At 38.9% G+C, this 27599-nt stretch overlaps 3 protein-coding genes and 1 pseudogene across 5 annotated transcripts; 1 reads left to right on the plus strand and 3 right to left on the minus strand.

Moving 5' to 3' along the window:
* Positions 1-536: 536 nt before the first annotated feature.
* On the minus strand, positions 537-2082 carry LOC109819315 (polygalacturonase). The gene is made up of 3 exons (XM_083071164.1): positions 2069-2082; positions 1728-1953; positions 537-799 (listed from the first exon to the last, which is right to left on the minus strand). The coding sequence occupies exons 1-3, from the start codon at positions 2080-2082 to the stop codon at positions 581-583; spliced, it is 459 nt and encodes a 152-aa protein (XP_082927290.1). The 3' UTR covers positions 537-580.
* A 281-nt stretch (positions 2083-2363) lies between these two features.
* Positions 2364-4814, minus strand: LOC145955861 (polygalacturonase pseudogene; annotated as a pseudogene).
* Positions 4815-16338: 11524 nt separating this feature from the next.
* On the minus strand, positions 16339-24236 carry CPNIFS (chloroplastic NIFS-like cysteine desulfurase). Of its 2 annotated transcripts, none has more exons than XM_020385017.2 (11): positions 24080-24236; positions 23519-23764; positions 22480-22613; positions 22158-22317; positions 21692-21878; positions 19582-19727; positions 19437-19509; positions 18949-19012; positions 18050-18149; positions 16772-16930; positions 16339-16617 (listed from the first exon to the last, which is right to left on the minus strand). In XM_020385017.2, the coding sequence occupies exons 2-11, from the start codon at positions 23750-23752 to the stop codon at positions 16447-16449; spliced, it is 1428 nt and encodes a 475-aa protein (XP_020240606.1). In that variant the 5' UTR covers positions 23753-23764; positions 24080-24236; the 3' UTR covers positions 16339-16446. The 2 variants fall into 2 exon arrangements, with proteins under 2 accessions (XP_020240606.1, XP_020240607.1); XM_020385018.2 differs by having other exon boundaries at positions 23519-23742; positions 24080-24232.
* A 175-nt stretch (positions 24237-24411) lies between these two features.
* LOC109819307 (uncharacterized protein At4g37920) lies at positions 24412-27538 on the plus strand. 2 transcript variants are annotated; one of them, XR_002241519.3, is made up of 6 exons: positions 24412-24877; positions 24947-25115; positions 25575-25819; positions 26530-26717; positions 26806-27321; positions 27447-27538. XR_002241519.3 is itself a non-coding variant. In XM_020385006.3 (5 exons), the coding sequence occupies exons 1-5, from the start codon at positions 24473-24475 to the stop codon at positions 26963-26965; spliced, it is 1167 nt and encodes a 388-aa protein (XP_020240595.1). In that variant the 5' UTR covers positions 24412-24472; the 3' UTR covers positions 26966-27422. The 2 variants fall into 2 exon arrangements, 1 of the variants encoding a protein (XP_020240595.1); XM_020385006.3 differs by lacking the exon at positions 27447-27538 and having other exon boundaries at positions 26806-27422.
* The last annotated feature ends 61 nt before the right edge of the window (positions 27539-27599 follow it).

Consider the following 27599-nt stretch of genomic DNA (forward strand, 5'->3'; position numbering starts at 1 on the left):
TAACATTATATAAATGAAAGACCAAATTAAAAAAAAAAGGTATTTAGAATTAAAAATATATTTATTATTTAAGTTAATTTTTTGTTTTGAAATTGAGATATCCATTCTGGTTCCTCTAAAGCGAGATATTCATTTTACATGCTAATAAGAAAATGAGGAGACTCCTTAAGATATCCATTCTGGTTCCTCCAAAACATATCCACTCTTTGTATAAATACAGTGGTGCCATACAGATTTAGACTTTTTGAGCCCATACAAACTGAGAGACCTAATCTTCATATCAGCTCAATCGGCTACAAACGCCACAGGCTCAGGCAAGCAACCTTTTCTTTAGTCACTGCATTACTCTTTTTTAATACTCTACTTATTATTAGCTGAATAAATTTTGGTGAGTTTCATCACTTTATTAGAAAAGGAACTCATTAAATGAAATATGAGATTATCAAAATTTATGATTTTCAATAAATTTTAGTCAATAATAAAAAAATATCAAAGACTAAAGAGAATGCTACAAGCATTTTTCTATATATGTTAATTTTAGTGGATGATATAATTTTGTATGGAGAGCATAATATTTGGATTACAAGCAACTATGTGGTTGAACTATACCCAGTGCAGTTCCATCAGCATGATTACACAAAGCTTGGGAAGCTTTGTTCTTGTAACTGAGCTTCACATCCTCCAACGTTATCCTTTCACATGGCTCCTTAGAACTGCAATCAAAATTCACAGCAACACTTGTGGCAGATGTTCCATGAATGCCTCTGTATGAAACATCACTGATTTTCACCCCAGAGGCCTGTAATTGGAATCCCACAAAATATATCATTTCCCTATCAAGTTCATTGTTGAAATTAAGTTGAGCTACACTCTTGACCTTTTAAAATTATATATGATTAAGATATGATTTTGTTTTCTTAATAGTTGGGGATGAATTTGTGACTTGAAATAAGAAATTATTTTAACTGGTGAGATTTAAATATTTGGTAGGTAGAAATTTAATGAAAATTAATTTTTTTATAGGGCGTAAGGAGATTTTAAGATTTCCTTAATTATCAGGGTGAAAATTGAAATATTATGTTTGGATTACTGGATTTTGAGCATAAGAGAGTTTAACGAAGATGGTTCGATCAATTTGATTTGTATAGAATTTTAACGGAAATAAGGAATTGGAAGTTTTAGACAAAGAAAAATTAGTAGAAAAAGAATTGAGGATGTTGTGATGGAAGAATTTAACAAAGAGAGAGGGATTCTATATTCAACTGAAATTTGCTTTTGTGTATTTTGCTCTAATGTTGAAGAGTGTACTTCTTCTCCTCTATTTGTGTATCGATCTTATGCTATTTGGAAAAAAGTTAATTATATTGACTTGGTTCCACAACTATAGTAGCAATGTAATGTCGTAATGTTGAATTTGATTTTAATATACTGCTGGCTCAAGTTAAAGCTTGGTGTTGGATTAGAGCTAAATTTGAAGGAGTATATTTTAATTATTATATAATTGGCCGGTAATCAAATCCTTTGCCATGTATTGAAATTTAGATTAATTTTAATGTAGGGGTAACCCTTCAATTAACAAATTTATTTTGCTGATAAAAGCTTAATCATGACAGAAGAATAAAAATACAATTAAATCTAGAAATTGGAATTGGCTAGTCCTATTGTGTATTTTAGAAGCAAATGATCCATTGTAAATTAAAGCAAAACTATATTGAGAGGAAACTCACATGACTAGGGCAGATATTGTGAGGGCAGTAACTTTGGTCTATTAGAATGGGATTTTGAACATCAATCATGGTTGCACCTTCAAAATGTACATCTTTCACAAATCCTCTGCTGGGCCTCCCCCAAGACTTTATTCTAAAACCATTTTGTGTCTTAATGAATGTAGTCTTTCTAACTGTCACATTTTTCACACCAGGTTCGTTCATGTCCCATCCTAAGCTTCCAATGCTGCCACACGAATCAAGTAAATAAATAATTAGTACTCTAGCTAATGCCAAAAGTTTTTGATCACTAGCTCTAGTTACACAATTAAATTCAAACAAAGGCAGTTTAGTTAAAAGACACTATTAGTTTCATCTTAAAATTAATAGATAGTATATACTATATGAAGATTCTACATTAACCAACGATTTGACTAAAATAATATATAGAATTGGGTTTAGACTTAATCATACACATTCAAATAAAGACAAATAATAAATTAATTTAGTTTCATCTTCAAATTAATAGACATTTATTGATCTTATATTAGGCAATGATATGAATAAAATATATATATAAGTAAATTTAAACTTAATTTAATCTTACAAAATAATTTAAGAGATAATAATTGTTATCTCGTTTATGTATATATTATTTTGATCATATACTCCCAGTAGAAGTGAGATTTTCGACAAATACATTAACAATAAACATGTTAAGTAAAACTATCTAATAAGTAATTAAAGTATGAGATTTTCCAACAAAATTGGTATAAGAAAACTTCAAATGAAGACAAAAAAATGAGCAACCTTATTCCATGACCAGGTCCACATGTAGCATCTTCAATCCACAAGTTCCTAGTGCCAGGACCAATAGAGATGCAATCGTCTCCGGTATGAATACTAGGTTTGATGATGGTGACATCGTTGGAGAATTGGACGTGGATGCCGTCAGTGTTTGGGCTGTTTCTAGCAGCTATGGCCTTCAGTCCATGCAATTTGACGTTGTGGCATCCATTGATGGTTACATGGAACATTTGACTATGAAGAGAAGTCAATCCAGTAATGAGAATGTTGTCTGAGTTTATGAATCCAAGTGTCTGCTTGTACATTACCAGAAAGAGAAAACACTGTCAAATTTGTGGGAACAAAAAATCACACATATACAATGACATATAAAGTGAGATTTCTTCTTATCATGATCTGAAATGAAAACCATAACTCTAGATTATACCCATAAAATTATAAGTTAGTTCATGATCATATATATCATATAGTCGCTTAATATTATATATATATATATATATATATATATATATATATATATATATATATATATGTGTGTGTGTGTGTGTGTGTGTGTGTTGTGTGTGTGTTTTTATTTTAATATTGACTAGTTAAATAGAATATACATTAATAATTTCCATTTCTTATAATTAAAAAAAATGGTCGTACATATCTATTATAAAATGACACATTAACATTTTTCAAAAAAAGAAACGAAGAAAAAGAGTTATCTTGCTGCAATAATAAGTGGATCCACAGTTTGATACAAAATAGTTGTTTGTATAAATAATATTTGATTAAATACATAAATTGCCCTATTCTAACGGTACAATTATAGTTAAGAAACAGATTCTTAAATTAAAACTGCTACCTCTAAAGTTACTTTTACTCACTTTGTATAATAATAATACCCATTGAAAAGTATGTAACAAATAAATATATAATAATCACAATCACTTTTTTAAACATACTTTTTAATATCGTTAAAATGTATGAAAAACTAGAAAATTTATCTATTTTTATGTTGAATGAGTTTCACAATGTGTTCATACCAATATCCGGATGAAACTTAATCAAGTTTTTTAAATTACAAAAAAATAACAATCCTTAATTATATATATGGAGATTACTAATCTCATTCTATTTAATATTTTCTCCATTGCTAACATTCCTCTACCCTTAATTGCCGCATCTAAGTCTTTAACCTAGAAAACCAACCAAATTAAAAGCTACACAACACAAAACCTTAATTAATAATTACCTTACCATACAAGCATTAAAAAAGCATAAAGAAAATCATACATATAATTGAACTCAATTCTCTTAAATAAAATTTTGAGTTCAAGTACTGTGTATAAAAAAAAAAGTGATTAAAAGGAGAAATTTCACTGAAAATAATAAAAAACTAATACTTAAATTATTCTATAAATTGTTTTACATGCTAGCTAGAACGATATGTGCATGCATGTAACATATATACATACGTACAGCGGCTCCACTAGGGCAATGAACATTGGTTGGTGAGTTCTTGCAATGCCACAAGGAAGTGCCACGAGCATCAAGCACCCCACCATGGATGGAAACCCCACTAACACGATCAAACATGAACCAGTGCAAGGAGTTTCCAATGAAGTTGTATTCAGAAGGAGCCACCAAGGTGCCACGAATGGTTATGGAGATAGCTTTGTTACCACATTTTCCACTGAACGTAACGGCTCTTCCCACCAAAAACTTCCCTCGTGGCACGAGAATGCTAGCGGGTTTTGCTGATCCACAAGCTTTCTTCCATGCACTCACCAATGCGTTACTAGAATCGGTTGTGCCATCTGGCTTGGCTCCAAATGCTACTACATTGTAGGTGGCTGATTTGGCCAAGGTTGAATGGAACAAGGAGCTTGAGAAGAGGAAGTACAATGCTACAACAGAAAGAGGATGTGTTGTTGTTTTGGTCATTAGAAATTAATTAAGGGTGTTTCAAGTTTGATCCAGAGAGTGAAGATTGAAACGTAGTAGTGGTGAAGAAGGTGGAGTCGTGGGGGAATAACGGTTTGTGGATGGAGGGTATTTTTTGGTCATTATAAGCTGAGGAGTTTTGTATATTGTCAGTTAAGTTTTCATGCCTATTAATTAGTACTAGCACAAAAAAAAAAAAACACTTAATATCTATATATACTGTATTAAAAGAAGAAAAATAATTATTTTTATAAGTAATTATTGTAGTTTCAAAAAAAAAAAAAAAAAGAGAAGTTACTTATAAGAAAAAGTAATTTTAAGAAGTTGTATAAAAAAAACATGGGAAGAACTGCTCATATAAAAATGAAAATAAAAAATAATTAGCATAAGGAATATCCCTTTATATATTTCTGTTTATAATAATATAGATATATTAGTGAATAAATAAACAAACAAATAAATGTCTCAAACAAACTCTTACTACAAGTGTTTCTAGGATTGTAATACCTTAAAAACAAATCATGGCTTACACATCCCTTACACATCCCATTTTGTGTGCACATAATTTCTAACCAATATTAATTAGGGGTGTTCATGCATCGGTTTTTTCAAAAAATCGATCCAAACCGAACCGAACCGTTTTATAAAAGTGGATCGGTTAACCGATCCATTTTTTATAAAGTGGATCGGTTTGGTTTTTTTAAAATATGGATTGGTTTTTTTGAAATTGGATCAGTTCGGTGCGGTGCAGTTATCCACTTTTTTACTCATATATGGATCGGTTTTTTTAGAAAACCAAACCGAACCGAACCGATCCACTTTGTAAAAATGGATCGGATACCTGAACCGATTTTATAAAGTGGTTCGGTTTGGATTTTTTTTCAAAATGGATCGAATTTTTCAATATGGATCGGATCGGTTATGGATCGGTTCGGATCAATTTGGATTTTTTGCACACCCCTAATATTAATTATTACTTTCTTACAAGTGTTTCTAGGATTGCAATACCTTAAAACAAAGATCTCAATCTCATTGTGTATTCTCATGACTTACACATCTCATTTTGTGTGCACATATTTCTAATCAATATTAATTACTACTTTTAATGGTAGATACTAACTTCAATTTTTATCTTAAACATAGAGTCGTAACAAAAATTAGAAGTATTACTTTATTTTTAAAATGAGTTAACCTAATGAGAGAATTATATCTCTTAATTATACAAAAGAAAATTGTTTCAAATAAATAATGAAAAACTTCTTATTTGATCAAGATTCCATACTAAAGTGAAATATAAATATTGAACCATTTAAGCTTTGATAAGTAGAAGTCGTGTTCTGTGAACTCATAATAATTCTTGATTATTAACTTTAAAATACTGTATAAACTATGTTGATGGACAAAAAAAAATCACTTAAACTAATATTAATTTTAATGTCCTTTGCTTATTAAGATGGTTTTAATTAATATAATTGAATTTTTTCTTTTTATAGTTGCTTTTTTTTATTATTTATTTACATGAATATTTTATATGAACTTAATTATCGGCGCTGCACGTAAAACCGTCGATATTGATATTTGATAATGTACCGGGAGGACCTTATCGGTCACGTTGACCAACACGTGCCATTCCGTCAGACACCCATGCGAACTGGACCATATCCAAGGTTGACGTTAGCATCGGCCCAGCTGAAGGCCGATGCAAACGGCATGATGCATCCCCCGCATCCTACGTATCAGCTCGGCCAAATGCCGATCCGATAGGATTACCAAATAAACGTTTACCGACCCGGTCAACAGTCGAAGACATGCAACCTCCCAAGCATTAGCCTGTCGGCTCGGCAATGTGCCGATAGGTTAAGCGGATTATAGTACAAATCATAGTTAACAAGGACAAGTGCCTAATTAAGACATGATTAGCTGATTAGCATCGTATTACCTAATTTGGTAAAGATTAGAATAGGCCCACCACGTTCAGGCCCATGTCAGGTATTATAAATAGGTCACACGCAACGAGGTACGTCACTGTTCATTAATTATCCTAGAATATCGTGCTTGTCCTGACTTGAGCGTCGGAGTACCTTTTGCAGGTACCTCCCCCCTCTGACGAATCCGTTTGAAGTATCCGTTCGGCCCTTCTTACCAAGAAGACTACGAGTGTATCCTTGAGCAGGTACATTTTGGCGCCCACCGTGGGGCCGAACCGATAGCATTGCAGAAGCACCGAAAGTTTACGAGTAAAAGAATCATGGTAAAGACAAGGAATACTAATTTTGAAGGGCAACAGTCCGAAGAAGAGCACCAGTCCGGGGCCAAGACGGTTGAGGAGACAAACTTGACCGATATGGTACGCCAGATGAAAGAGGAAATGATCGCCATGAAACAACAACGAGAGAGAGATGCCGCCGAGATGGCAGCATTGAAAGAAGAGAATGCTGCTCTAAAAAACCAATACCGAGACCCCACATGGAAACCATCCGAAACGACTCACACTCAAGGATCGTTCCACTCGCACGGTCATCATACCTCTTTTCCTCATACCTCTGTCGCGCCCCCAAGCATCCATGCTTCGATCGGAAGACCGACGCAGCCAATGCCGGCCGGGGCACACCGACATCCATTTACCCCGAACATCATGCAATCAGCACTTCTTGACCACTGGAAGTCCCTGCCCCTTGACAAATACGATGGTACAACCGATCCCAATGAACACGTAGATGTGTTCTTGACTCAAGTTACGCTGAGCACAACTGATGATGCCGCCCTGTGTCGAATTTTCCCAACATCGTTAAAAGAACGAGCTTTGAGTTGGTTCACTCGGCTTCCCGCCAACTCGATTGATTCGTTCAGTACGTTGGCTTCCCAATTCACAATTCAATTTGCTACCAGTCGGCCTCACCAATTGACCTCGTTGGCACTAATAAGCATTCGTCAGGAGAAGAAGGAATCCCTTCAGACATTCATGAGCCGATTCAACAAAGCGGCGCTCGAAATTCGAGACCTAAACCCTGTTGTAGCTCTACACCACCTTACTACTTCCTTGAAGCCAGGGCCTTTTGCCAACAACATTTGTAAGAAACCCCCTACAGACATGGATGATTTGCGTAGGCAAGCCGACAAATACATGCAGATGGAGGAATTGGCCGAGTTCCGGAACCAAGCCCGAGTAGAAGTGTCAGCAAAACCTGACAAGCTGGCAGAGCCGAGTTTTCGGAGTCGACCGAAAGAGTTGGTTCCCCGCGAGAAGCCCCCTCGAGGACCAAGGTACTCACAATACACGCCCCTTAATACTAGCCGGTCGGCAGTATTAGAACAAGCACTGGCCTCGGATATACTGGTCATCCCAAAACGAGCATCAACCCCTCCTCGGGCCGATACGACCAAGTCATGCAGATATCATCGCAACCGTGGACATTCAACTGACGATTGTTTGGCCTTGAAGGATAAGATTGAAGATTTAGTCAAGCAGGGACAGCTGTAAGGTTTCGTTGAGCGTCCAGACCGATCGAGATACGAAGACCGGTCACGAAGACGCGACCAACTCGAACAAAGGACAGAAACACGTTCTCGCAGAGAACGTAGTCAGTCTAGAGATAGAAGAGGGGATGAGCCTTCGACATAGCCTCGGCGAGTCATCAATACCATTGCTGGGGGATTCGCTGGAGGTGGCCCGTCTTCATCCGCACAAAGAAGACACCTGCGAGCTGTCCGGCATGTACATGCCATCGAATCCACTCGTCGCCGCCTACCCACTATAACTTTCACAGAGGCTGATTTTAAAGGCATCGATCCGGACCAGGATGATCCAATGGTAATCAGCGTCGAAATTCACAATTGTATTGTACGCAAGACGCTAGTCGACCAAGGAAGTTCGGCCGACATCATCTACTGGAATACGTTCAAGCAGCTGGGCATCCCGGAGTCCGAGCTAGTTCCGTATGATGAACCCTTGGTCGGGTTCTCCGGCGAACGGGTCAAGACCAAGGGATACATCAAGTTGTCGACTCGGTTCGGATTTGAAGGCGCCAAGTACCGAGATGTTTCAGTTAAATATGTGGTGGTACACGCCAGCACATCTTACAACATTCTCCTTGGACGACCATCCCTGAATCGGCTCGGAGCAGTCGTATCTACCCCTCATTTGGCCATGAAATTTCCGGCCTAGTCAGGACGAGTCGTCACGGTTCATGCCGACCAAAAGACGGCGCGGGAGTGTTACTTCGCTAGTTTGCGACTCCCAAGGATAAAAGACGAGGTACCTAGGAAGCCGAGTGGGGTTCACTCGGTGTCCCAGCAATCGACTGTGGACCTAGATCCCCGGATCGATCAGGAGGAAAGAGTCGAGCCTGTTGATGACAAACAGCCGATTCAAGTAGGGGTGTTGGAGTCACAAGTCACTTATATAGGAGCCAACCTGTCTGAGCGGGAACAATTGGCTGTCAGCCAAGTGATCCTCAAAAATAGTGACCTATTTGCTTGGCATCCCTCCGACATGCCCGACATTGATCCTAGTTTCCTCTGTCACAAGTTGTCCATAAGCAAAGAAGCAAGATCGATCGCTCAACGGCGTCGAAAGGCTGGGGAGGACAGGAAGGCGGCAATAGAGGCCGAGGTGAGTAAGTTGCTAGAAGCCAAGTTCATCCGGGAGGTACACTACACAACTTGGCTAGCTAATGTAGTCATGGTCAAGAAACCGAATGGGAAATGGCGCATGTGTACTGACTACACTAATTTGAACAAAGCCTGTCCGAAGGATGCCTATCCGCTACCAAACATTGATCGGCTCGTCGATGGGGCATCTGGCCACAAATTCCTGTCATTCCTTGACGCATATTCCGGATATAACCAAATCCGAATGCACCCTCAAGACGAAGAGAAAACGGCGTTCATCACCGAAATGGCCAATTACTGTTACCGAGTTATGCCCTTCGGCCTGAAAAATGCCGGAGCCACCTACCAGCGGCTGATGAACAAAATTTTCAGCGACCACATTGGCCGATGTATGGAGGTGTACGTTGATGACATGGTAGTAAAGTCAAGTAGCGTATCTGTACACGCACAAGACTTAACCGATGTGTTTCACGCGCTTCGGCACCACCAAATGAGGCTCAACCCCGACAAGTGCGTGTTCGGGGTCTCAGGCGGCAAGTTTTTAGGGTTTATGTTGTCCAGTCGCGGCATTGAAGCAAATCCTGACAAGTGCCAAGCCATTTTAAGCATGAAAAGTCCAAGTACCCTGAAAGAAGTTCAAAAGTTGGCAGGCCGGCTCACTTCGCTCTCCCGCTTTCTTTCTTGCCTAGCTGAGATAGCTAGACCCATCCTCCTCTTGCTCAAGAAGACCGAGCGGTTCCAATGGACCTAGGAGTGTGAAACATCATTCCAACATTTCAAGGAACGCCTTAGTACACCCCTAGTCCTTTCCAAACCAGTTGCCAACCTTGACATGATCGTATACTTAGCGGTCTCCGACAGCTCAATTAGCGCTGCGCTAATACAAGAAAACCGAGAAGGGCAACAACTAGTGTATTTCATCAGTCGGACTCTGCAGGAGCCCAAACGACGATACCAGTTAATTGAAAAGGTAGCCTTAGAACTCATCTACACTGCTCGATGACTCAAACAATACTTTCATAGCCACAAGATAGTTGTTCGAACCGATTGTCCAGTGGCAAAAGTATTAAGAAAACCAGAGATTGCCGGCCGAATGATGACATGGTCGGTTGAGCTGTCAGAGTTCGATTTGTCTTTTGAGCCGAGAGGTCCCATCAAGTCGCAGTACTTGGCCGATTTTGTTAACGAGCTTACCCCTTCGGGACGTTTTGAAGACGAGCCGTGGACCATGCATGTCGATGGGTCTTCCAACGCCCAAGGCAACGGAGCAGGAGTAATACTGGCTAGTCCCTCAAGCGTCACAATCGAGCAGTCCCTTCGGTTCGGTTTTCGTGCCTCGAATAACCAAGCGGAATACGAGGCCCTACTAGCTGGGATGCGGTTGGCAACCGAGATGGGTGTGAAGCGAGTCATATGCTGGACCGACTCAAGGATAGTGACCGAACAGGTCAATGATAATTTCCAAGTTAAAGATGCGAACCTATTACAATATTATCATCTATTCCAAAGATTGAAGGATGAGTTCAGCGAGGTTCAGGTTCGGCATGTTTTGCGCAACAACAATGAACGAGCTGATCAGTTAGCTCGGCTCGTCAGCAGCCGGAAGCCGGGACAGCTGCGCACCACTATTCATCTTGAAGTTCCCTCCCCAAGCGTAATAACCGAGTGCATGGCAATAGATGAAACACCCTCATGGACCACACCCATTCGGAACTATATCACTAACGGCGAAGTACCGGCCGACCCGTTGGAAGCTAAGAAGCTACGAACACAGGCGGCTCGGTACTCCATGATAGCCGAGGACCTCTACAGACAGGGGTTCTCCACCCCGCTGCTCAAATGCATAGATAGTCACAAAGCAGATTACGTGATGAGGGAAGTCCATGAGGGTATTTGTGGCTCTCATTCCGGGGGACGAACCTTAGCAGCTAAGGTCTTGCGGGCCGGTTATTATTGGCCGACTCTGAAGGGGGACTGCGCCGACTTTGTCAAGAAATGTGTTCAGTGCCAAAAATACGGGAACCTCATTCATGCCTCGGCCGCTGAACTGCATAGCATCAGCTCTCCATGACCGTTTACTTTATGGGGCATTGATGTACTCAGCCCATTTCCGGTGGCGAAGGGACAAGTTAAGTTTCTCCTCGTGGTTGTCGATTACTTCACAAAGTGGATAGAGGCCGAGCCGCTTGCCTGCATCTCCGCCGCTAATGTCCAGAAATTTGTCTGGAAGAACATGGTTACCCGTTTTGGCATCCCATATGCCATCATCTCAGATAACGGCCTACAATTCACGGACAAAAAGTTCAACTCTTTTCTTGAAAACCTTGGCATCCGACATAGGTTTACATCAGTTGAGCACCCCCAGTCGAACGGCCAGGCCGAAGCGGCCAATAAGGTTATCCTCACCGAATTAAAGAAACGGCTCGGCTCGGCAAAAGGGGCATGGGCCGAAGAGTTGCCAGAGGTCCTTTGGGCGTATCGATGTACACCACAATCAGCAACAAAAGAGACACCCTTTCGCCTGACATACGGTGCGGACGCCATGATCCCGGTTGAAGTCGGAGAGCCATCTTCCGAAGACAGCACTTCCATGAGGAGTCTAACAATGCTTCGCTCCGAGCCGAGCTTGATGTCCTTGATGAAGCACGGGAAAAAGCACAGATTGTGGCCGAAGCATGTAAACAACGCATGACACGCCGTTTCAATTCAAGTGTTAAGCCGAGAACATTTCACGAAGGCAATCTTGTATGGAGAGCCACTGGGTCAGCCAGATGCAACTCTTCAGAAGGGAAGCTATCAGCCAACTGGGATGGCCCTTTCCGGATACGGCATGTCCTCAACAATGGAGCGTACAAGTTAGAAGAACTGTCCGTCAAGGTCGTCCCTCGGACATGGAATTCTACTCATTTGAAGACATATTACAGTTGAATCAACCTTATGTATTTACATTTCAACTATCTGTAATGATGCACTCTTTTCCTTGAACCGGTCTTTTCTCCTCTTAAAAAATCGTGAAAAGAGGTTTTGGCCGGCAAGGTTTTTAATGAGGCATCCAATCAATAACAACACAGTTCAATTATCTTTGACTTGCTTTACATTTTTACCATTAAAGTTTTTACAAGTCTTCCCTCCCGAGATGTCTCTCGGCCAAGGATGTGGCTTCTATTAAATTTACAAGTCTTCCCTCCCGAGACGTCTCTCGGCCAAGGATGTGGCTTCTGTTAAATTTACAAGTCTTCCCTCCCGAGATGTATCTCGGCCAAGGATGTGGCTTCTATTAAATTTACAAGTCTTCCCTCCTGAGATGTCTCTCGGCCAAGGATGTGGCTTCTATTAACTTTACAAGTCTTCCCTCCCGAGACGTCTCTCGGCCAAGGATGTGGCTTCTATTAAATTTACAAGTCTTCCCTCCCGAGACGTCTCTCGGCCAAGGATGTGACTTCTATTAAATTTACAAGTCTTCCCTCTCGAGATGTCTCTCGGCCAAGGATGTGGCTTCTATTAACTTTACAAGTCTTCCCTCCCGAGACGTCTCTCGGCCAAGGATGTGACTTCTATTAAATTTACAAGTCTTCCCTCCCGAGACGTCTCTCGGCCTAGGACGTGGCTTATTAAAATGTCTTCCCTCCCGAGACGCCTCTCGGCCAAGGACGTCACTGTTATTAAAGTTCAAACTTGTTACAAAATTTTAATACGCGGGGCAAAGCAAGTACAACTAAGCAATAATCAAAAACCCAAATTCATTACGGCACTAACGACCGGGAAAAACACCAAAGGGCACTATCGGCCCACTTATACAAAAAGCAAAAAAAAATAAAATCAAAAGAGCGCTATCGGCTCGCCAAAAGAAATTTCAAGATTGCACCTCGGCCTCCCCCTGCACTGGGCCGTCCTCAGGCGCACCCTCCTCATATGTCGTTTCCTCCCCAATTGGCTCAGTTGGCCGAGCCGGGGCTTCTTCATCGGCTGGTTGGTCGGCTGGAATAGAAGCCAGGTCCACCAACTTCCCTTGGAAAAAATCCTTGGTCATATCCAAGTGGAAGTCGGGAGGAAAGTCCCCGAAATAGCTGGTTTGCCGAGCCGCCTGAGCAAAGCCCGCCTGATGCTGGGTAAGGACTTTGTTACGTGCCTTCTCTTGGTAAGCTTTGAAGGCCACTTTCTCGGCATCTAGCTCCTTACCCAGAGCAGCAACCTTCTCGGTCTCACCCTTCAGGGCAAATTCGAGACGCTGAACCTTCAAAGCAAGGTCATCGGCGGTTCGGCCTCGGCGATCCATTTCGGCCTGATATTTGCTGCTAGCCGTTTGAGCGTCAGTTAGCGCCGCTAGCGTCTCTTGGAGAGACTTTTCTTGTTCAGCAAGTTGCCGACGCAGTCCATCGGCCTCGCCGTTCGGCTCCATCACGATGCTTTGTGCCATGGCCACGGCGCGCACTTGGAACTCATAGAAAAAGCTCCACTTCTGAGCTGCAGTCATACGGCTCAGCATCCCTTGACCTACCTCTGAAGTCAAGTCTTGACTCAGGAAATCCTGAGCATTGACATTGCCAGCCAAAGAGCTTGGCGCAGCCAAGCCCTCTGGAACAGGGGGACTAACCACTCGGCGCTGCTTAGCCCGACGGCTCTCCTCCTCGACCCTTGTGTCAGGCCTTCTTTTTTCAGGATGGGGCCGAGTTGGTTTCCTTTGCTTTGTCGGCCCCGCCCCACCGCCTTGGACAGTTGGCGGATTCCCTTGCCCGGCAGCCGGGGCATTGATTCCAGTGGTCGCAGCCACTTGTTTGCGAATTATCGTGCGGATGTCCAAGTCGTCCTCTTCGTGGTCCGCCATTATGCCTGCACATCATTAAGTCAAAATCAATGATAACACAAGAATTTAAACAAGTAAGACAGGTACTGTACCAATTAGCTCCTCGACTACGTCGGCCGATTCAAACAATCGAACCAGAGGACGACATGGTAGAGGCCGAGGAAGCTTCTCTAAGAATTTTAGACTCAAATTCTCCTCTGGGGACATACGCGATTTAGAAACCGTGTCATATTTTCTCGGCTTCCGTGTCCAGTACAAGGGAAAAAGTGAATTCCCTTCGGCATCAAAGAAATATTTATTGCCCGTCTCTGGCCGAATCATCACCTTCATAAACCCCACTTTAAATTTTTTGTAGGAAGTAGTGAACGGCTGAAGCAGGCAATCATGGTGCCGAATCAATGACAACCACTTCGCCTTCTTCGTAGGCCGAGACGAATAAAAGTGCAGGAATAGATGCGGGGTAGGAGAGAGGCCGAGAGCCAAGCACATATGCCTAAACCCTTGCATTGCCGCCCAAGTGTTTGGATGAAGTTGACTCGGCGCCACGTTCAGGAGCCGAAGTATACCCATAAAATAGTTGTCAAAAGGGAGGGATATCTTCAAATCCCGGAACATATAATCATACACATAAAAGAATGGATATTTGGACGACCCTTGGCCCAAATATACAAAATCCGGGTTCGGCACCCCATCACCTCGGCACGGCTGGAAGAAGATCGCGGAGGGCTCTTCATCCTCAGGAAAGTTTAAGAATCTCGTGGCCGATACGAAGTTAACAAGAGACTTCTTATCAGTGTATCGGGAATACACGCTACCAATCTCGCCGTGCACCCACGAATACCCAAGGGTCGATATGGGAGCAAAACTCCTTGATGATCCGCCACCCATACTCGGATGATCATCTGAAGCTACAGCCGACGAAGAATCACCACTACGCGACCGTTCAGACCCAGAAAAGGATCCCGTATTATCACCATTTGAAGCCGAGGCCGAGGCAACATCTCGGTCCGGCGTCACTCTCAACCTAGATTCCCCTTCGTCCCTAGAGGAGTCAACATGAACAACATCTAGATTAGCCATTACGTACCTGAGTTTTGAACTTGACCTATCGCTGTGGAGTGCTCAAATGCAGACGATCTCGGCTCAGAGTAACTGATAAGTGTCTTTGGGGACCACCCCTCATACACCTATTTATAGGAGTTTCTCGTAAGTATCTGAAGAGACGCCCCCCTGTGCACCGTTGGATCATTTCGATCCGACGGTCTGCGATGCACAACCCCTCTCATGCGTCATTAATACCTAACGGTTATAACCTTTGGTATTATCACAGCGGCTACAATTGTTTCCCGCCATAACTCCTCGCATGCGCCCGGTGCCCAACGGTTACAACCCTTCGTTTCCCACCAATGATTGTAACCCTTGGCCTACCCTCCAAAACAGCAACCAAAGTACACTATTTCCCTTCACATTTATCCTTTACGTTGCTTCACTCCTCAAGGCTGGGGGGCTTGTGTACCGGGAGGACCCTATCGGTCACGTTGACCAACACGTGCCGTTCCGTCAGACACCCATGCGAACTGGACCATACCCAAGGTTGACGTTAGCATCGGCCCAGCTGAAGGTCGATGCAAACGGCATGATGCATCCCCCGCATCTTACGTATCGGCTCGGCCAAATGCCGATCCGATAGGATTACCAAATAAACGTTTACCGACCCGGTCAACAATCGAAGACATGCAACCTCCCAAGCATTAGCCTGTCGGCTCGGCAATGTGCCGATAGGTTAAGCGGATTATAGTACAAATCATAGTTAACAAGGACAAGTGCCTAATTAAGACATGATTAGCTGATTAGCATCGTATTACCTAATTTGGTAAAGATTAGAATAGGCCCACCACGTTCAGGCCCATGTCAGGTATTATAAATAGGTCACACGCAACGAGGTACGTCACTGTTCATTAATTATCTTAGAATATCGTGCTTGTCCTGACTTGAGCGTCGGAGTACCTTTTGCAGGTACCTCCCCCCTCTGACGAATCCGTTTGAAGTATCCATTCGGCCCTTCTTACCAAGAAGACTACGAGTGTATCCTTGAGCAGGTACAGATAACATATAGTTAGGCATGAGCTAGAGTGTTTAGATCCATAAATAAACACATTATAGTCCTGTTTGATTGGGATTGTGAATCAAAAGAATGGTGAATTAAAATGACGGTTCGATAAAGTAATGTTAATAAACTTCATTTGTATAAACTTATAACTTGAGGCTACTTAATAATAGATCTACAATTCTACCCGAATTCAAAACAAAATGGACGCTATACATCATATGATTCCAATCGAAAGTAAAAGTGGACACAACATCCACTTTCCAACATGAAGCAGGGAAAAGATTTTAATGCGTATGAGCATTTTCTTTATTCATAAAAGTTCAAGGGATTGTAATTAGTGGATGCCTACCAATGATATCAAGAAGGAATGGAATTCAAGAACATTTCATTGACGCAGCTTGTTCTACCAACTAGACCAACCCTCGTTGGCGTGTATAAACAAAATACTGTATAATATACATATAAATACATTCTGGTTACTTGAATGAATTGAAAAAGCTGACTGTGTCAGTGAGGGCATTGATAAAGTTGTCCACATCCTCCTTTGTGTTGTAGAAATACAGACTTGCGCGTGCACTTGAGCTCACTCCTAAATAGCGATGGAGAGGTTGGGCACAATGGTGACCTGATCTGATAGCTACTCCATGCTGAAATGATACACTATCATTTAATTACAGATCAAGAAAGGAAACTTTCCAAACATGTTCAACAACTATCCCAAATTCTTCCACAAAATTACCTTCTGACAATTGATTTACATAGAATAATAACAAGGAAATGCAAATTCTTTTATCATCTTACCTGTTGGTCCAGAAATGTTGCAAGATCAGTAGGGTGCAAATTCTCAACATTGAAAGAACAAAGGGCAGCTCGTTGGACTTTTTCTGAAGGCGCTGGCCCATAGATGCGAATATTTGGCACTGAAAGAAGCCTTTCGTAAAGATATCTACCCAGCTCCACCTATGAAAATTGATGTTTAGAAACTTATTGTTCACAGAATAAGAATATAATTTATCTCACTATAATGAAAAAACATAAGTTTTATGATGAGCAAAGAAAAATGTTGACCTCTGCCATTAGTTTCTATCACTACGGACAATCATGAAATAAATAGAAGAAATTTTTTGCTCGAAATAAAGTAAGTTAGCTTGGCTCCTTGGGTCATAGGTGATCAAAATTAATTCAATGAATATTCCAGGTTGAAGATCAGTAATTTAGTTTGTGATTTTGATTGTTTTGATGATATTGAAAGATAGAGGGATAAGCATTGCTTTGAATATGATCTAATTATATTAAGACATCAAATAATAAAAATTATGATAATGAAAAAAAAATGTATTTGAAGAAGTAAAAGAATCAGGATGACAAAAAAAAAAGAAGAAATTCTGGGTCAAGTTGAGGGATGCTTTTAATTTTTGCTTTTGCATCTTATTTTGTTACTCATCTGCTGATCAAGTTAAACATGATTAGTACATTGAAGTCCAATCTCTGGTTATTATAGGTTTCAAGGTTTGGGTAGTTAGTTACATTATTGAGTTGGTTAGTTAGGTATGATAGTTTGAATAAGGCATGTTGCATATGAATAAGAGAGGGGAAGGAGAGAGGTCGTTTTGGTTGAGAGAACTGGGGCCTTTGGGCATTTGGAGGAGCAAACCCTTTAAGTTTTGCGGTGTTTCTATCCTTGTAATTGGGGCTTACCCCTAATTCTTCTAAATAAGCTACAAGGTTTCTATCAGAATATAAGGAGAGTGATAAGGTAGTGGGAAGAACAGATTCTTTCTGCATTGTTTCTTTCTTTTTTTCTATTATTTTTCTTTTATTGAGTACATCTTTTCCTTTTTTCTCTCCAGAATTTGTCATCCATACCAGTAGTAGAAGAGATTCAGTGTTGATATAAATAAAACAGAGCTATACTTCTGGTACCATGTCACAAACTTGTTAAATAAGGTGTCAACAAAATATTGGATGATGACATGGTGCAAAAGAGTTTTACATTGACAGCACATCAAAATTAAACTCCAAAATTTATGTATCATTGAATAATAGTAATGTTTGTTATAAGATTGAATCTCAACTCACCTCATAATCATGTATGGTTTGCATACCAATCCCAGATAAGTAATCAATTGCTGCTCCTAAACCAATTGCTTCCCCAATAGCTGGTGTTCCAGCCTCAAATCTAGGACAGTCAAAATACCTCAAATAATAAGATACGAGTAACTGATGGTATGCAACAATAGAAGAGAGAAACTATCACTAAATGGTTGAGGAAAATGACTAGACATGAGGCCAGACATTACTAATGGTTATATCTAAAGTTAGAAAGAAAACAAACAATCAGAGTACGAGTCCCGAGATAAGTGACAAAATCCGTTTCTACCACTAGACACAATTAATAACAATTACTTGAGTGGTTGACACAATCATTTTTCCAGTCAAAGAATTTTATGGGTTTCAAAACATCAATAGCCAACACCAAATCATGATAGTCAGCATGTGCAAGGCAGAATCAACTTTAGTAACTAGAAGCTAATGACACGAAGGATAAACTTATAGAAAGCACAGAGGAGAATATCATTAGACAACTCTAAAAAGACAATTTATATATCCATTTTCTTCTAAAGTATTTTTCTGTATATCCATTTTCAATTTTAATCCCATATGTTCGCCTGTTACTTTCTTTAAGTATTGCAAGAGACTCCAAAGCTTAGAGATATGTGATAATTTCCAGCTAATTTGCTAGTCAATTGAAAAACCAAGGTAAACATGGGAGTGATGGAGTGTACTGGCGAGTAAATTTTAAAGCCATAACAAGAGCAACTATTATTCATGCATTGGTGCAAAGTAGTACAGCCACTAATGCTCTTATATTTTCTTCTGAACATTGAGAATCAAACTTGAGATTTCTACCCAAGCCACCTTAGATTATCTATTAAGATAAGCCGAGCCTAATTTGAAGTAAGAACAAGTTCACAAACCTGGATGGAGGTTCAGCATAAGTTGAATGATCAAGATATACATCAGAAATCATTTCTCCACCTCCTAAAACAAGTAAAAGCAGAGGTTACCAGCAATGCATTAACTTCAAAAGAAAATCTTACAAACATGGTGCCAAACCAAACAGAACTTTTAGGGGCTGTTTAGTGTGAGAAAATGTTGCCTGCTTTTTATTTTCTGTTTTCATTTTTAATTACAAAAAATGCAGCCTTGTTTTTACTTTATTTTCTGTTTTCAAAAGTTTATATAGGAAAAAGTGAAAACAAAAAATAATAAGTTGTTTTCATTGTTTCCTACACAAAATTTTGAAAACAGAAAACAAAGTGAAAACAAGGTGGCATTTTTGTAATTGAAAATGGAAAAAGAAAATGCTTTCTCAAACCAAACAACCCCTTATTTTATTTTATTGCATTGTAGTTAGTAGTTCCTATTTGATGGGAAGATATAAGTAAAACATCTAGTAACTTACCTAAAAATGGAGGCATGGAAGACAAGAGGTCTATTTTACCATATAAGAATCCAATGCCTGTAGGCCCACACATCTGAAACACGTGTTTGATAACTAATTACTATTTTGTAATAGTTACAGTTAAAAAATATATAAACAATCCTACCTTGTGAGAAGAAGCAACAAGAAAATCTGCATTAAGGTTCTGGACATCAACCATCATGTGTGGAACGCTCTGACAAGCATCTACAAGAACTTTCGCCCCAACATCATGTGCCCATTGTGCAATATCTCTAATAGGAAGGACAGAAGCTACATAAAAAAGGGTACAAAATATATGAAATTTCATTAATTTCAGGTACAGATTTTAGAAGTGAGTAAAACGTTTTATCTTCGTAAATAAGAAAAAAAATTACAGATTAAAAAGGCAAAGAAAGAGCGCTTAATTGGGAGGATGCAGTGATAATTCATATATGTATTGTACTAAGTTCTAATGTTTTTAAGGTCATAGCAGGTCTCGTCTCAATAATATTCATGTGGTTTATTTGGACCAGACTGCGAATGGGACAGACTGCTCTTCCCAATCTGACGGGATTGATGCACAAGCACAAGCTCCATGTAAGCTGGATGTGAAATATGAAACCTCACTTTCTGGCATAAGCTTTCCTCTATATCAAATTGATAGTATTAATAAGAAACCTCCAACTGAGAATGTTAATGTTAGAAGGAAAAGAGGTATAAAAGGGAATTAAAACCCTGTGAATTGTAACAGAATAAATAATGGAAGTTTTATTAGTTAGGAGGACAAAATAAAAATAGGAATGGTAGTTAGAGGAACTGAGGAAGGGGCATTAGATTGGTCAGTTTATGTATCAAGAGGGTCCAGGTTCCTCGAATTACCTAGAGGATTTTTTTCTTTCTTTCATTTTTTTTCCCAATAAAGTCCCCTTATTTTCTTCCCCTTTAACCAGTTTGCGTCACAAATGCTTAAGGAGAAGTAGGCCTGAATATATTTTTACCCCAATATCTAATGATTTCTTTAATTTAAACTATTAAGAGCATGTTGGGATTCACATCAATTTTGATTGGATGTGGATTAGTGGAAGCAACAATTAGTTTAGTTTTTGCATCAATTTTGATGTGATTACTATCTAAATGTGGAACCAAACATGCACTAAGTAATGCCACTGGAGACCTGCTTTATAGGCCACATCATTAAAACTGCTTACACATAGAAGTTACGTTCATTCAATCTATACCCAATTTGTCAATCATTAATTAATTTTCAAAGGCAATACTAATAGAACCCAAATATCCACCACCCTGATTCTTAAGCAGCACCTTATTGCTAGCAAACTTCCATTACTTAATAATGCATAAGATATGCAGCATCTCTCCCCAAGTCACTTGAACGTTCATACAAAATATCCGAGTATGAGATACATAAAAAATTTAAGATCTACATAATTCTTAGAACAACAGCTACCAAAGCCATTTCCCACTAGGTGAGTCAGTTATGTGGACTAAATATTGTCATTATGTTTGGTCAAAAACCGATTCTTCAATTCATAGTGGCCAATTAAATATAAATCCTTTTTATAGCAGGAATTTCAGTTTCAGGCATTTTAGATTTATCCTTCAGTCATAAAAAAAATACCAAAAAATATAAAACTTTAATGCCTAAAAGGAATAATACACAAATTCACAATCAAATTAATATTGGAAAAGGAAAATAAGCATTTTATATAGAAATTCTTGATATCTACGAATAGTCTAACACTCTCCACAATATTAATCAAATTTCATGCCAAAATCACCGCCAATAGTTTCCTATCACTAATCCGTGATATAAACCTCGACCCTAATCTTTGAAACCTTAACTATCAGTTATCATGCCCTACTCGATTTTATATCAAAACCCAACCTTAATAATATGCTATATTTCAAGAACTTCAAATATCCACAAAGATTTCGTATAAGAATTTAATGTTGATTTACTGCTAGTGTGAAAAAGTTTTACACTGGCATACAATGATATGCTGCACATCATTAAAGGTGGGCAAACATTCAATGATCCAGTATTTCTGCCATTGAAATCTAGTGACCTTTTGTGATATAATGTGGGATTTTAGAAAGCTGCCAATAAAACAAAGAACATCAATGTTGAAAAACTACAAAAATAACCCAAGAGGAACATGATCTTCAACAGCATAAATTCAAGGTATCATTAAGTAAATTGGAATTATCAAGGTGAACAATCATGATGAGAAACATACCAAGCACGTTTGAAACATGATGGACAACAACTATTTTGGTCTTCCTTGAGAGCATTTCTTTCAATTTTTCTATATCTGGAATTTCATCTTGGTTTAAATCCACAAATTTCAAAACAGCCCCTACTTTTTGAGCTACTATTTGCCAAGGAACAATTGCACTGTGATGTTCAGCAACTGTAAGTATGATCTGAAATAACATAAAACTGAAGATTTTACAAGGACATAATTTGAAGATAATGGCAGTATAAATAAAAATCATTATTCTAAATGTAGAAAGATAGGATTAAGTGACTACAAAGAAGTCCACTGTCTCATGTTATTAAAATTTCTACTTGAAAATCGTAAGTGATAAATTAAACCTTAATACTCTCTCCAAGTTTTAAGAAGATACATAAAACAATCTCAAATTTAGACGAACAATTAAACGAATTGTCATTCATCAAAATATTAATCTACAATGAAATACCTCATCATCTGCTTTTAAATTTGACAACCCCCAAGAATAAGCAACAAGATTGATAGCTTCAGAAGCATTTTTTGTGAATACAATCTCTCTAGAATCAGAAGCATTTATAAAAGATGCAATTTTCCTTCTAGCCGATTCATATTCATCCGTGGCCTTTGCACTACATCCATAAACAATTATATAAGAAAAAGCATTTGGTTGTTTAAGCAATAATAGATATAAATCGTGTGTATTGACCTCCCAATAAATGCAGGGAGGAAGGAAATTAAAATAACGTGTCTCCAAATTGCCTATGTGATTCCAAAAATTACACAATAAGTACCTCAAGAAATGTATGCCCCGGTGCACATTTGAATTGTAAGCTTCATAATAATTTTGCAATGCCTTCAGTACAGCGGTGGGCTTCTGAGAAGTTGCTGCATTGTCTAAGTAAACAAGTTTTGAGCCATTTACTTCCTGTGGAGTGGATTAAAGTATCATAACTTCATAATATGTACCAGAACAACATATCAAATGTCAGATATACAAGTCGTGAATTCCAGATCAAATTTGCAAAGAGATGTCAAGGCAAAGCATTTTACTGTGAGTCAGGTATAATATGATATTAAGATATGAAGAATTGAGGATTAGATATATCATCTTTGACTTTGGTTTGGCAAAAAAGTTATACTACTTTATCCAATAAGCCAACATATAGCTCCAAAAGACGACCTCACATACACTAAAAGTTAGATTTATATTCTACAACACTTCTTGAGACATTGAGCAAAGATGAGGAGATGAATTAGAATCTCTTAACCTTTTATGAGCCTGTTTGGATAAATTTTTCCAAAAGCAGTTATAGAAAAATGACATTCGAAGGGAAAATGAAATTAACTTTTTCATAAATTAAAATTAATTTATGGATAAGTTAAAAATATAAGTTTTTCAAGAAATCAATATGAAAAAAGTTCAACAAATTAGCTTATGCAAAAGATAAATTTAACTCATGGAGAAGCTATTTTCATTTTTTTCCCATTTTCTTTTCTTTTGAGTGCTCCAAAAGAAATTCATCCAAACAAACCTTATAATTCAATCCCTATGGTGCACTTATCCTTCGAATGTTTAAGAGGGTCTACGCCTTGTCCATCCATTGAATAACATTAAATTCATAACACGGTAAACAAGTCAGAGAGTTCAATCCCTACTGTGACTGCTGCTGGCTCAACAAAAACTCATTAGGCCAGTAACAGTTACAATAATGGAAGCGGGATTAGTCTAATTCAGATACTCATGGCAAGACAAAAAGAAAACACATTTGCAAACACTCAAAGGCTGCATTTAGGAAAATAAAATTGAGGACAAGACAAGAAAATAGATACCTGGTGAAGTATAGGGAAACGAGGCCGGGTGGAGTGACCCAAAGAAGGGGAGTCAATAGTAGGTTCAGCTACAGCTTCATTGACAGCTGATGCACAAATAGAGAGAGAAGATATGCGACGGAACCCAAACCTGACATGAGATGAGCTCCTACTAGTGATCGAGCAGCAATGACTATGACTTGGAAATTTGAAAGAAGGAAGTTTTGGCAACAAAACTTCCATTACTAACCACATAAAAAGAAAAAACTGCAATTATGCAACAAAATAAAAAGGTTATAGTTACATATGTCACTGAATCAGAATTCCCTAAAAACAGGTAAAAGGTAATTATCCAACAAACATGGCACTAGACTAGAAAATTCAATTGAACCCAAGTCCAAAATTCACATTATAGGCATCCCCCAATCAAAAACATGTCAAGTGCAAACCATTTACGAAAATAATAAGGAACAACAATTACATAACATGGCACAAGGTTCCAGCCTAGAATGAAAAACTAAAGAACGTGAATTAATTAAAAAATTATAAGAAAATTGAAAACATCAACAGAAGGATACATACTATTTACTTCTCTGAGTCAACGTGTTTGAGAAGGGCAAAAGGCTCTCGCAGAAGTCACCGTTGTACTGAGTATGGGTGGCTGCGGTTCAGTTAGAATGAAGCAGAAGAGGAGAGGGTATCGAGTTCATCAGTAAAACTTGTATGAATGTGTACCCAATGTTGATGTTTCGCACAACCAATTAAAAAGTGACACCACATCAAAATTTAAAAGCATAAAAATAAGAAATAATTTCTCTGTTTTATCTTTTATTATTACCAACGCCTGGTGATTTCTTATTTTTGTCTATAATTATATATCACAAAAATAAAAATAAAAATGGGACACGTCATTTGTGTAAACAAAACAAAACCCTGGTTGAATGCGCCCCTATCTAGAAGGGCGAAGTGAAGGAGATGGAGTTAAGCACTTGGATTCTCCCTTCACGCTGTCGCCTTCCAGTTCTCCCCACACCCCATGCAGCTTCCCTCACAACCCCACTCCCCTTCCCTAAGTGCCCAACCATTTCCCAAGCGCCCAGAAGAGGATTGCGACCCTCACCCTGTGCGAGGCTCAGTCAAGCCAATTCCCCTCCCCAGGCGTTGGACCAGCACCGCATGAATGGAGTCTGCGACAAGCTGATTGGTGTCTTCATGGTCGACAAGCCCACCCCCACCGATTGGAGAACGTTGTTGGCTTTCAGCCGAGAGTGGAACAACCTCAGACCCCACTTCTTCGCCCGATGCCAGGACAGAGCCCTCGCTGAACACGACCCCGCCATGAAGGAGAACCTGCTACGCCTTGCCAGGAAGCTCAAACAGGTACTGCCTGCATCAATGTTACTTTCCAGATTGAGCTCATTTATGAAGATTGGACTTGTGCTTTTGCAGATTGATGAGGATGTGCAGAGACACAATGATCTCCTTCAGGTGGTGCGACAGGACCCTTCGGGAATTACTGAGATTGTCTCCAAGCGTCGTAAAGATTTTACGGAAGAATTCTTTGTTCACCTTCACACAGTGGCCGAATCTTACTATGATAATAAACATGAGCAAAATGGTTGGACTTCATTTCACTTGCTTTTAGTAGCCTAAGTTTATGTCTCGTATTAGTTTTCTCGATTTGGTATCCAATTTTGCTGAAATGTATCGTTGCTTTTTTTTTTGTATGGTAAATTGTCAAACCTTATCATGTTTGTTTAGTTCAGATTTCCTCTTTCTATGAGTATAACTAGATAGTGGTGTTTTTTTTAAGGTCATACATCAAGTTTATGGATTGCGTGGAGCTTAAAATATTAAAATTTGTAGAAGCAAAAAGTGCTTTTGAAATTGGAGTTTAATTTAAATAGGCCATGATTAAGAGGACATGAGGATATTTTATAGGTTAGGGTGGGAGGAATCCTGATTGTTACACCAATATCATGTTGTAGATATCACAACATGTTCAGAGATGTGTTACTTTCATGGGATAGTTCAAACTTGCCTTTTCTGATTAAGTTTCTGCTTTTTATGTGACAAGAATTGGCAAAGCTCGGGAATGCATGTTTGGCTGCTGTACAAGCCTACGATGCTGCAACTGAAAGCATTGAGCAGCTAAATGCTGCAGAGTTGAAATTCCAAGATATTATCAATTCTCCTTCACTTGATGCTGCCTGCAGGAAGATAGACAATTTGGCTGAAAAAAAAGAACTTGATTCAACATTGGTATTGATGATCACCAAAGCTTGGTCAGCTGCCAAGGAGTCAAACATGATGAAAGATGAGGTAAATTGATGGTGACCTCAGCAATTTTCTTTCAGCACATTTTTTTTAAATTTAAATCTCACAAATATGGAAGATAAAATTTCTGGACGATTATTAGTTATTACAACTTCAAACTAGCTTCTATAGGCTGCAATGCACATGTTCAGTGTGGGAGGAAAATCAAGTGGATAATTTAGGTAGTTTGTTGCTTTTACTTTTCTTTTCTAAATTCTAATAAAAAGATAACAAGTTGTTTGGAACAGTTCACCCATTTCCCTTTACTAGCACTTCATTATGACACTGTGCAACCTAATTTCCTTTCCATTTTTATTTTTTGAAAAGAAAGATTGGAGAGATGTCATATTTTGGTGATATAAGAAGTAAATGGGTCATACATGTTTATGCCAATGTTTTTTTGGGGGGAGGGGGAGATGAGGAATGAGGAATGGTACGAATCTGCTGTTCATAAAACTACTACTATTATTTATTTATTTGATGCTTTAAAATAATTTATTTCTTGTGTGATATAATTACAGTATATGAGCATCTTGTTGATTGCACATAATTATAGGTCCAATGTGATTCTTTTTAACATAACAAATCTACTCATTTCAGATTTATATCCTAATTACCTTGAAAATTATATCATGATTTTTCTTTCATTGTGGTTCTTATACTTGTTATTTTCTACTGTCTTATTTTAGCTTGTAAAATGAAACTTTAATTTGCAGGTGAAAGATATCCTCTATCATCTATACAAGACTGCAGTGGGAAATCTTCAGAGACTCGTGCCTAAAGAGATTAGAATAGTCAAGTATCTTATTCGAATTGAGGATCCTGAGGAGCAACTAACTGCCCTCAAAGATGCATTTACACCTGGAGAAGAACTTGAAGGAAAGGATGTGGATAACTTGTACACGTATGTATTAGATGTCAGAGAATATAATAACTCGAGATAGAATTTAGTTACAAACTTGCAATAACTTTTTCTCAACATCATTTTTCAGGACTCCAGAGAAGCTTCACACCTGGATAAAGAGTGTGTTGGATGCTTATCATTTGAGTAGAGAAGGTACCCTCATTAGGGAAGCAAGGGATCTGTTGAATCCAGAAGTCATCCAAAAATTGGAGGTGCTCAAGAAGGTTGTGGAGAGGAACTTCATGTGAATAGGAGCTTAAGGAACATGCTAAAGTGGTTTTCCTATTTTGAAAGGCCAAAAGCATACTCGAGGCATGAGATTCTCGATGTCCACAAATTACAAACCATGGTCTACTGTGGCATTACTGCGAGAGGAAACATGTAGATGTTGGCTAGTGTTTAAGGACCTAAAATTCGTTTTTTAAACAATAGAATAAGAAAAATAGGAAACAAAATAGACAAACTATCATAATTACAGCATCTATGTTAGGCTTATCTTTGTTTTCGGTTACCAATTACAATAGGAAAGGATCCCAGATGAATAGAAGACTTGAGGAACTGAACCTGGCACAGGGTGAGGGTGACAGTTCAAACCAAAGCCTAGGTAGGCCCTTAGTTAAGTCACTTGAAGATAAAATGTACATCCTCACGAATTTGTTCTATTATATTTTTGTGTTACTGAAATGTCATGTTTGTAATTTTAAATCCACTGTTATTTATATGTTGCAGGTCTGAGCGAGTGATCACAATTAGTGGGGATTGTTTGGTTTGTTCTTGGAAACATATTTTTCTTAAAATAGAAACGATGTTTGTTTTGACAACGGTTGTTCTTTTATTTGCTGATATTGTGCGTCTATAATTATTTATTTTTTTCATCAAGAA

The sequence above is a fragment of the Cajanus cajan genome, chromosome 1, assembly GCF_000230855.2.
Source record: "Cajanus cajan strain Asha chromosome 1, NIPB_CcT2T_4, whole genome shotgun sequence".
In the NCBI taxonomy this organism is placed as follows: Eukaryota; Viridiplantae; Streptophyta; class Magnoliopsida; order Fabales; family Fabaceae; genus Cajanus; species Cajanus cajan.

What these genes read in the sequence shown, in the direction of transcription:
- LOC109819315 (XM_083071164.1), bottom strand. An exon ending in ACAATATCTGCCCTAGTCAT is followed by an intron (nt 800 to 1,727) that starts GTGAGTTTCCTC and finishes TTCCAATTACAG; the next exon opens with GCCTCTGGGGTGAAAATCAG.
- CPNIFS (XM_020385017.2), bottom strand. Translation starts at nt 23,752, where the DNA reads ATGTGGTTAGTAATGGAAGTTTTGTTGCCAAAACTTCCTTCTTTCAAA. An exon ending in TTCCATGCCTCCATTTTTAG is followed by an intron (nt 19,013 to 19,436) that starts GTAAGTTACTAG and finishes TACTTGTTTTAG; the next exon opens with GAGGTGGAGAAATGATTTCT. An exon ending in CAACATTTCTGGACCAACAG is followed by an intron (nt 16,618 to 16,771) that starts GTAAGATGATAA and finishes GTATCATTTCAG; the next exon opens with CATGGAGTAGCTATCAGATC.
- LOC109819307 (XM_020385006.3), top strand. Translation starts at nt 24,473, where the DNA reads ATGGAGTTAAGCACTTGGATTCTCCCTTCACGCTGTCGCCTTCCAGTT. An exon ending in CAAACATGATGAAAGATGAG is followed by an intron (nt 25,820 to 26,529) that starts GTAAATTGATGG and finishes TTTAATTTGCAG; the next exon opens with GTGAAAGATATCCTCTATCA. An exon ending in GATGTGGATAACTTGTACAC is followed by an intron (nt 26,718 to 26,805) that starts GTATGTATTAGA and finishes ATCATTTTTCAG; the next exon opens with GACTCCAGAGAAGCTTCACA.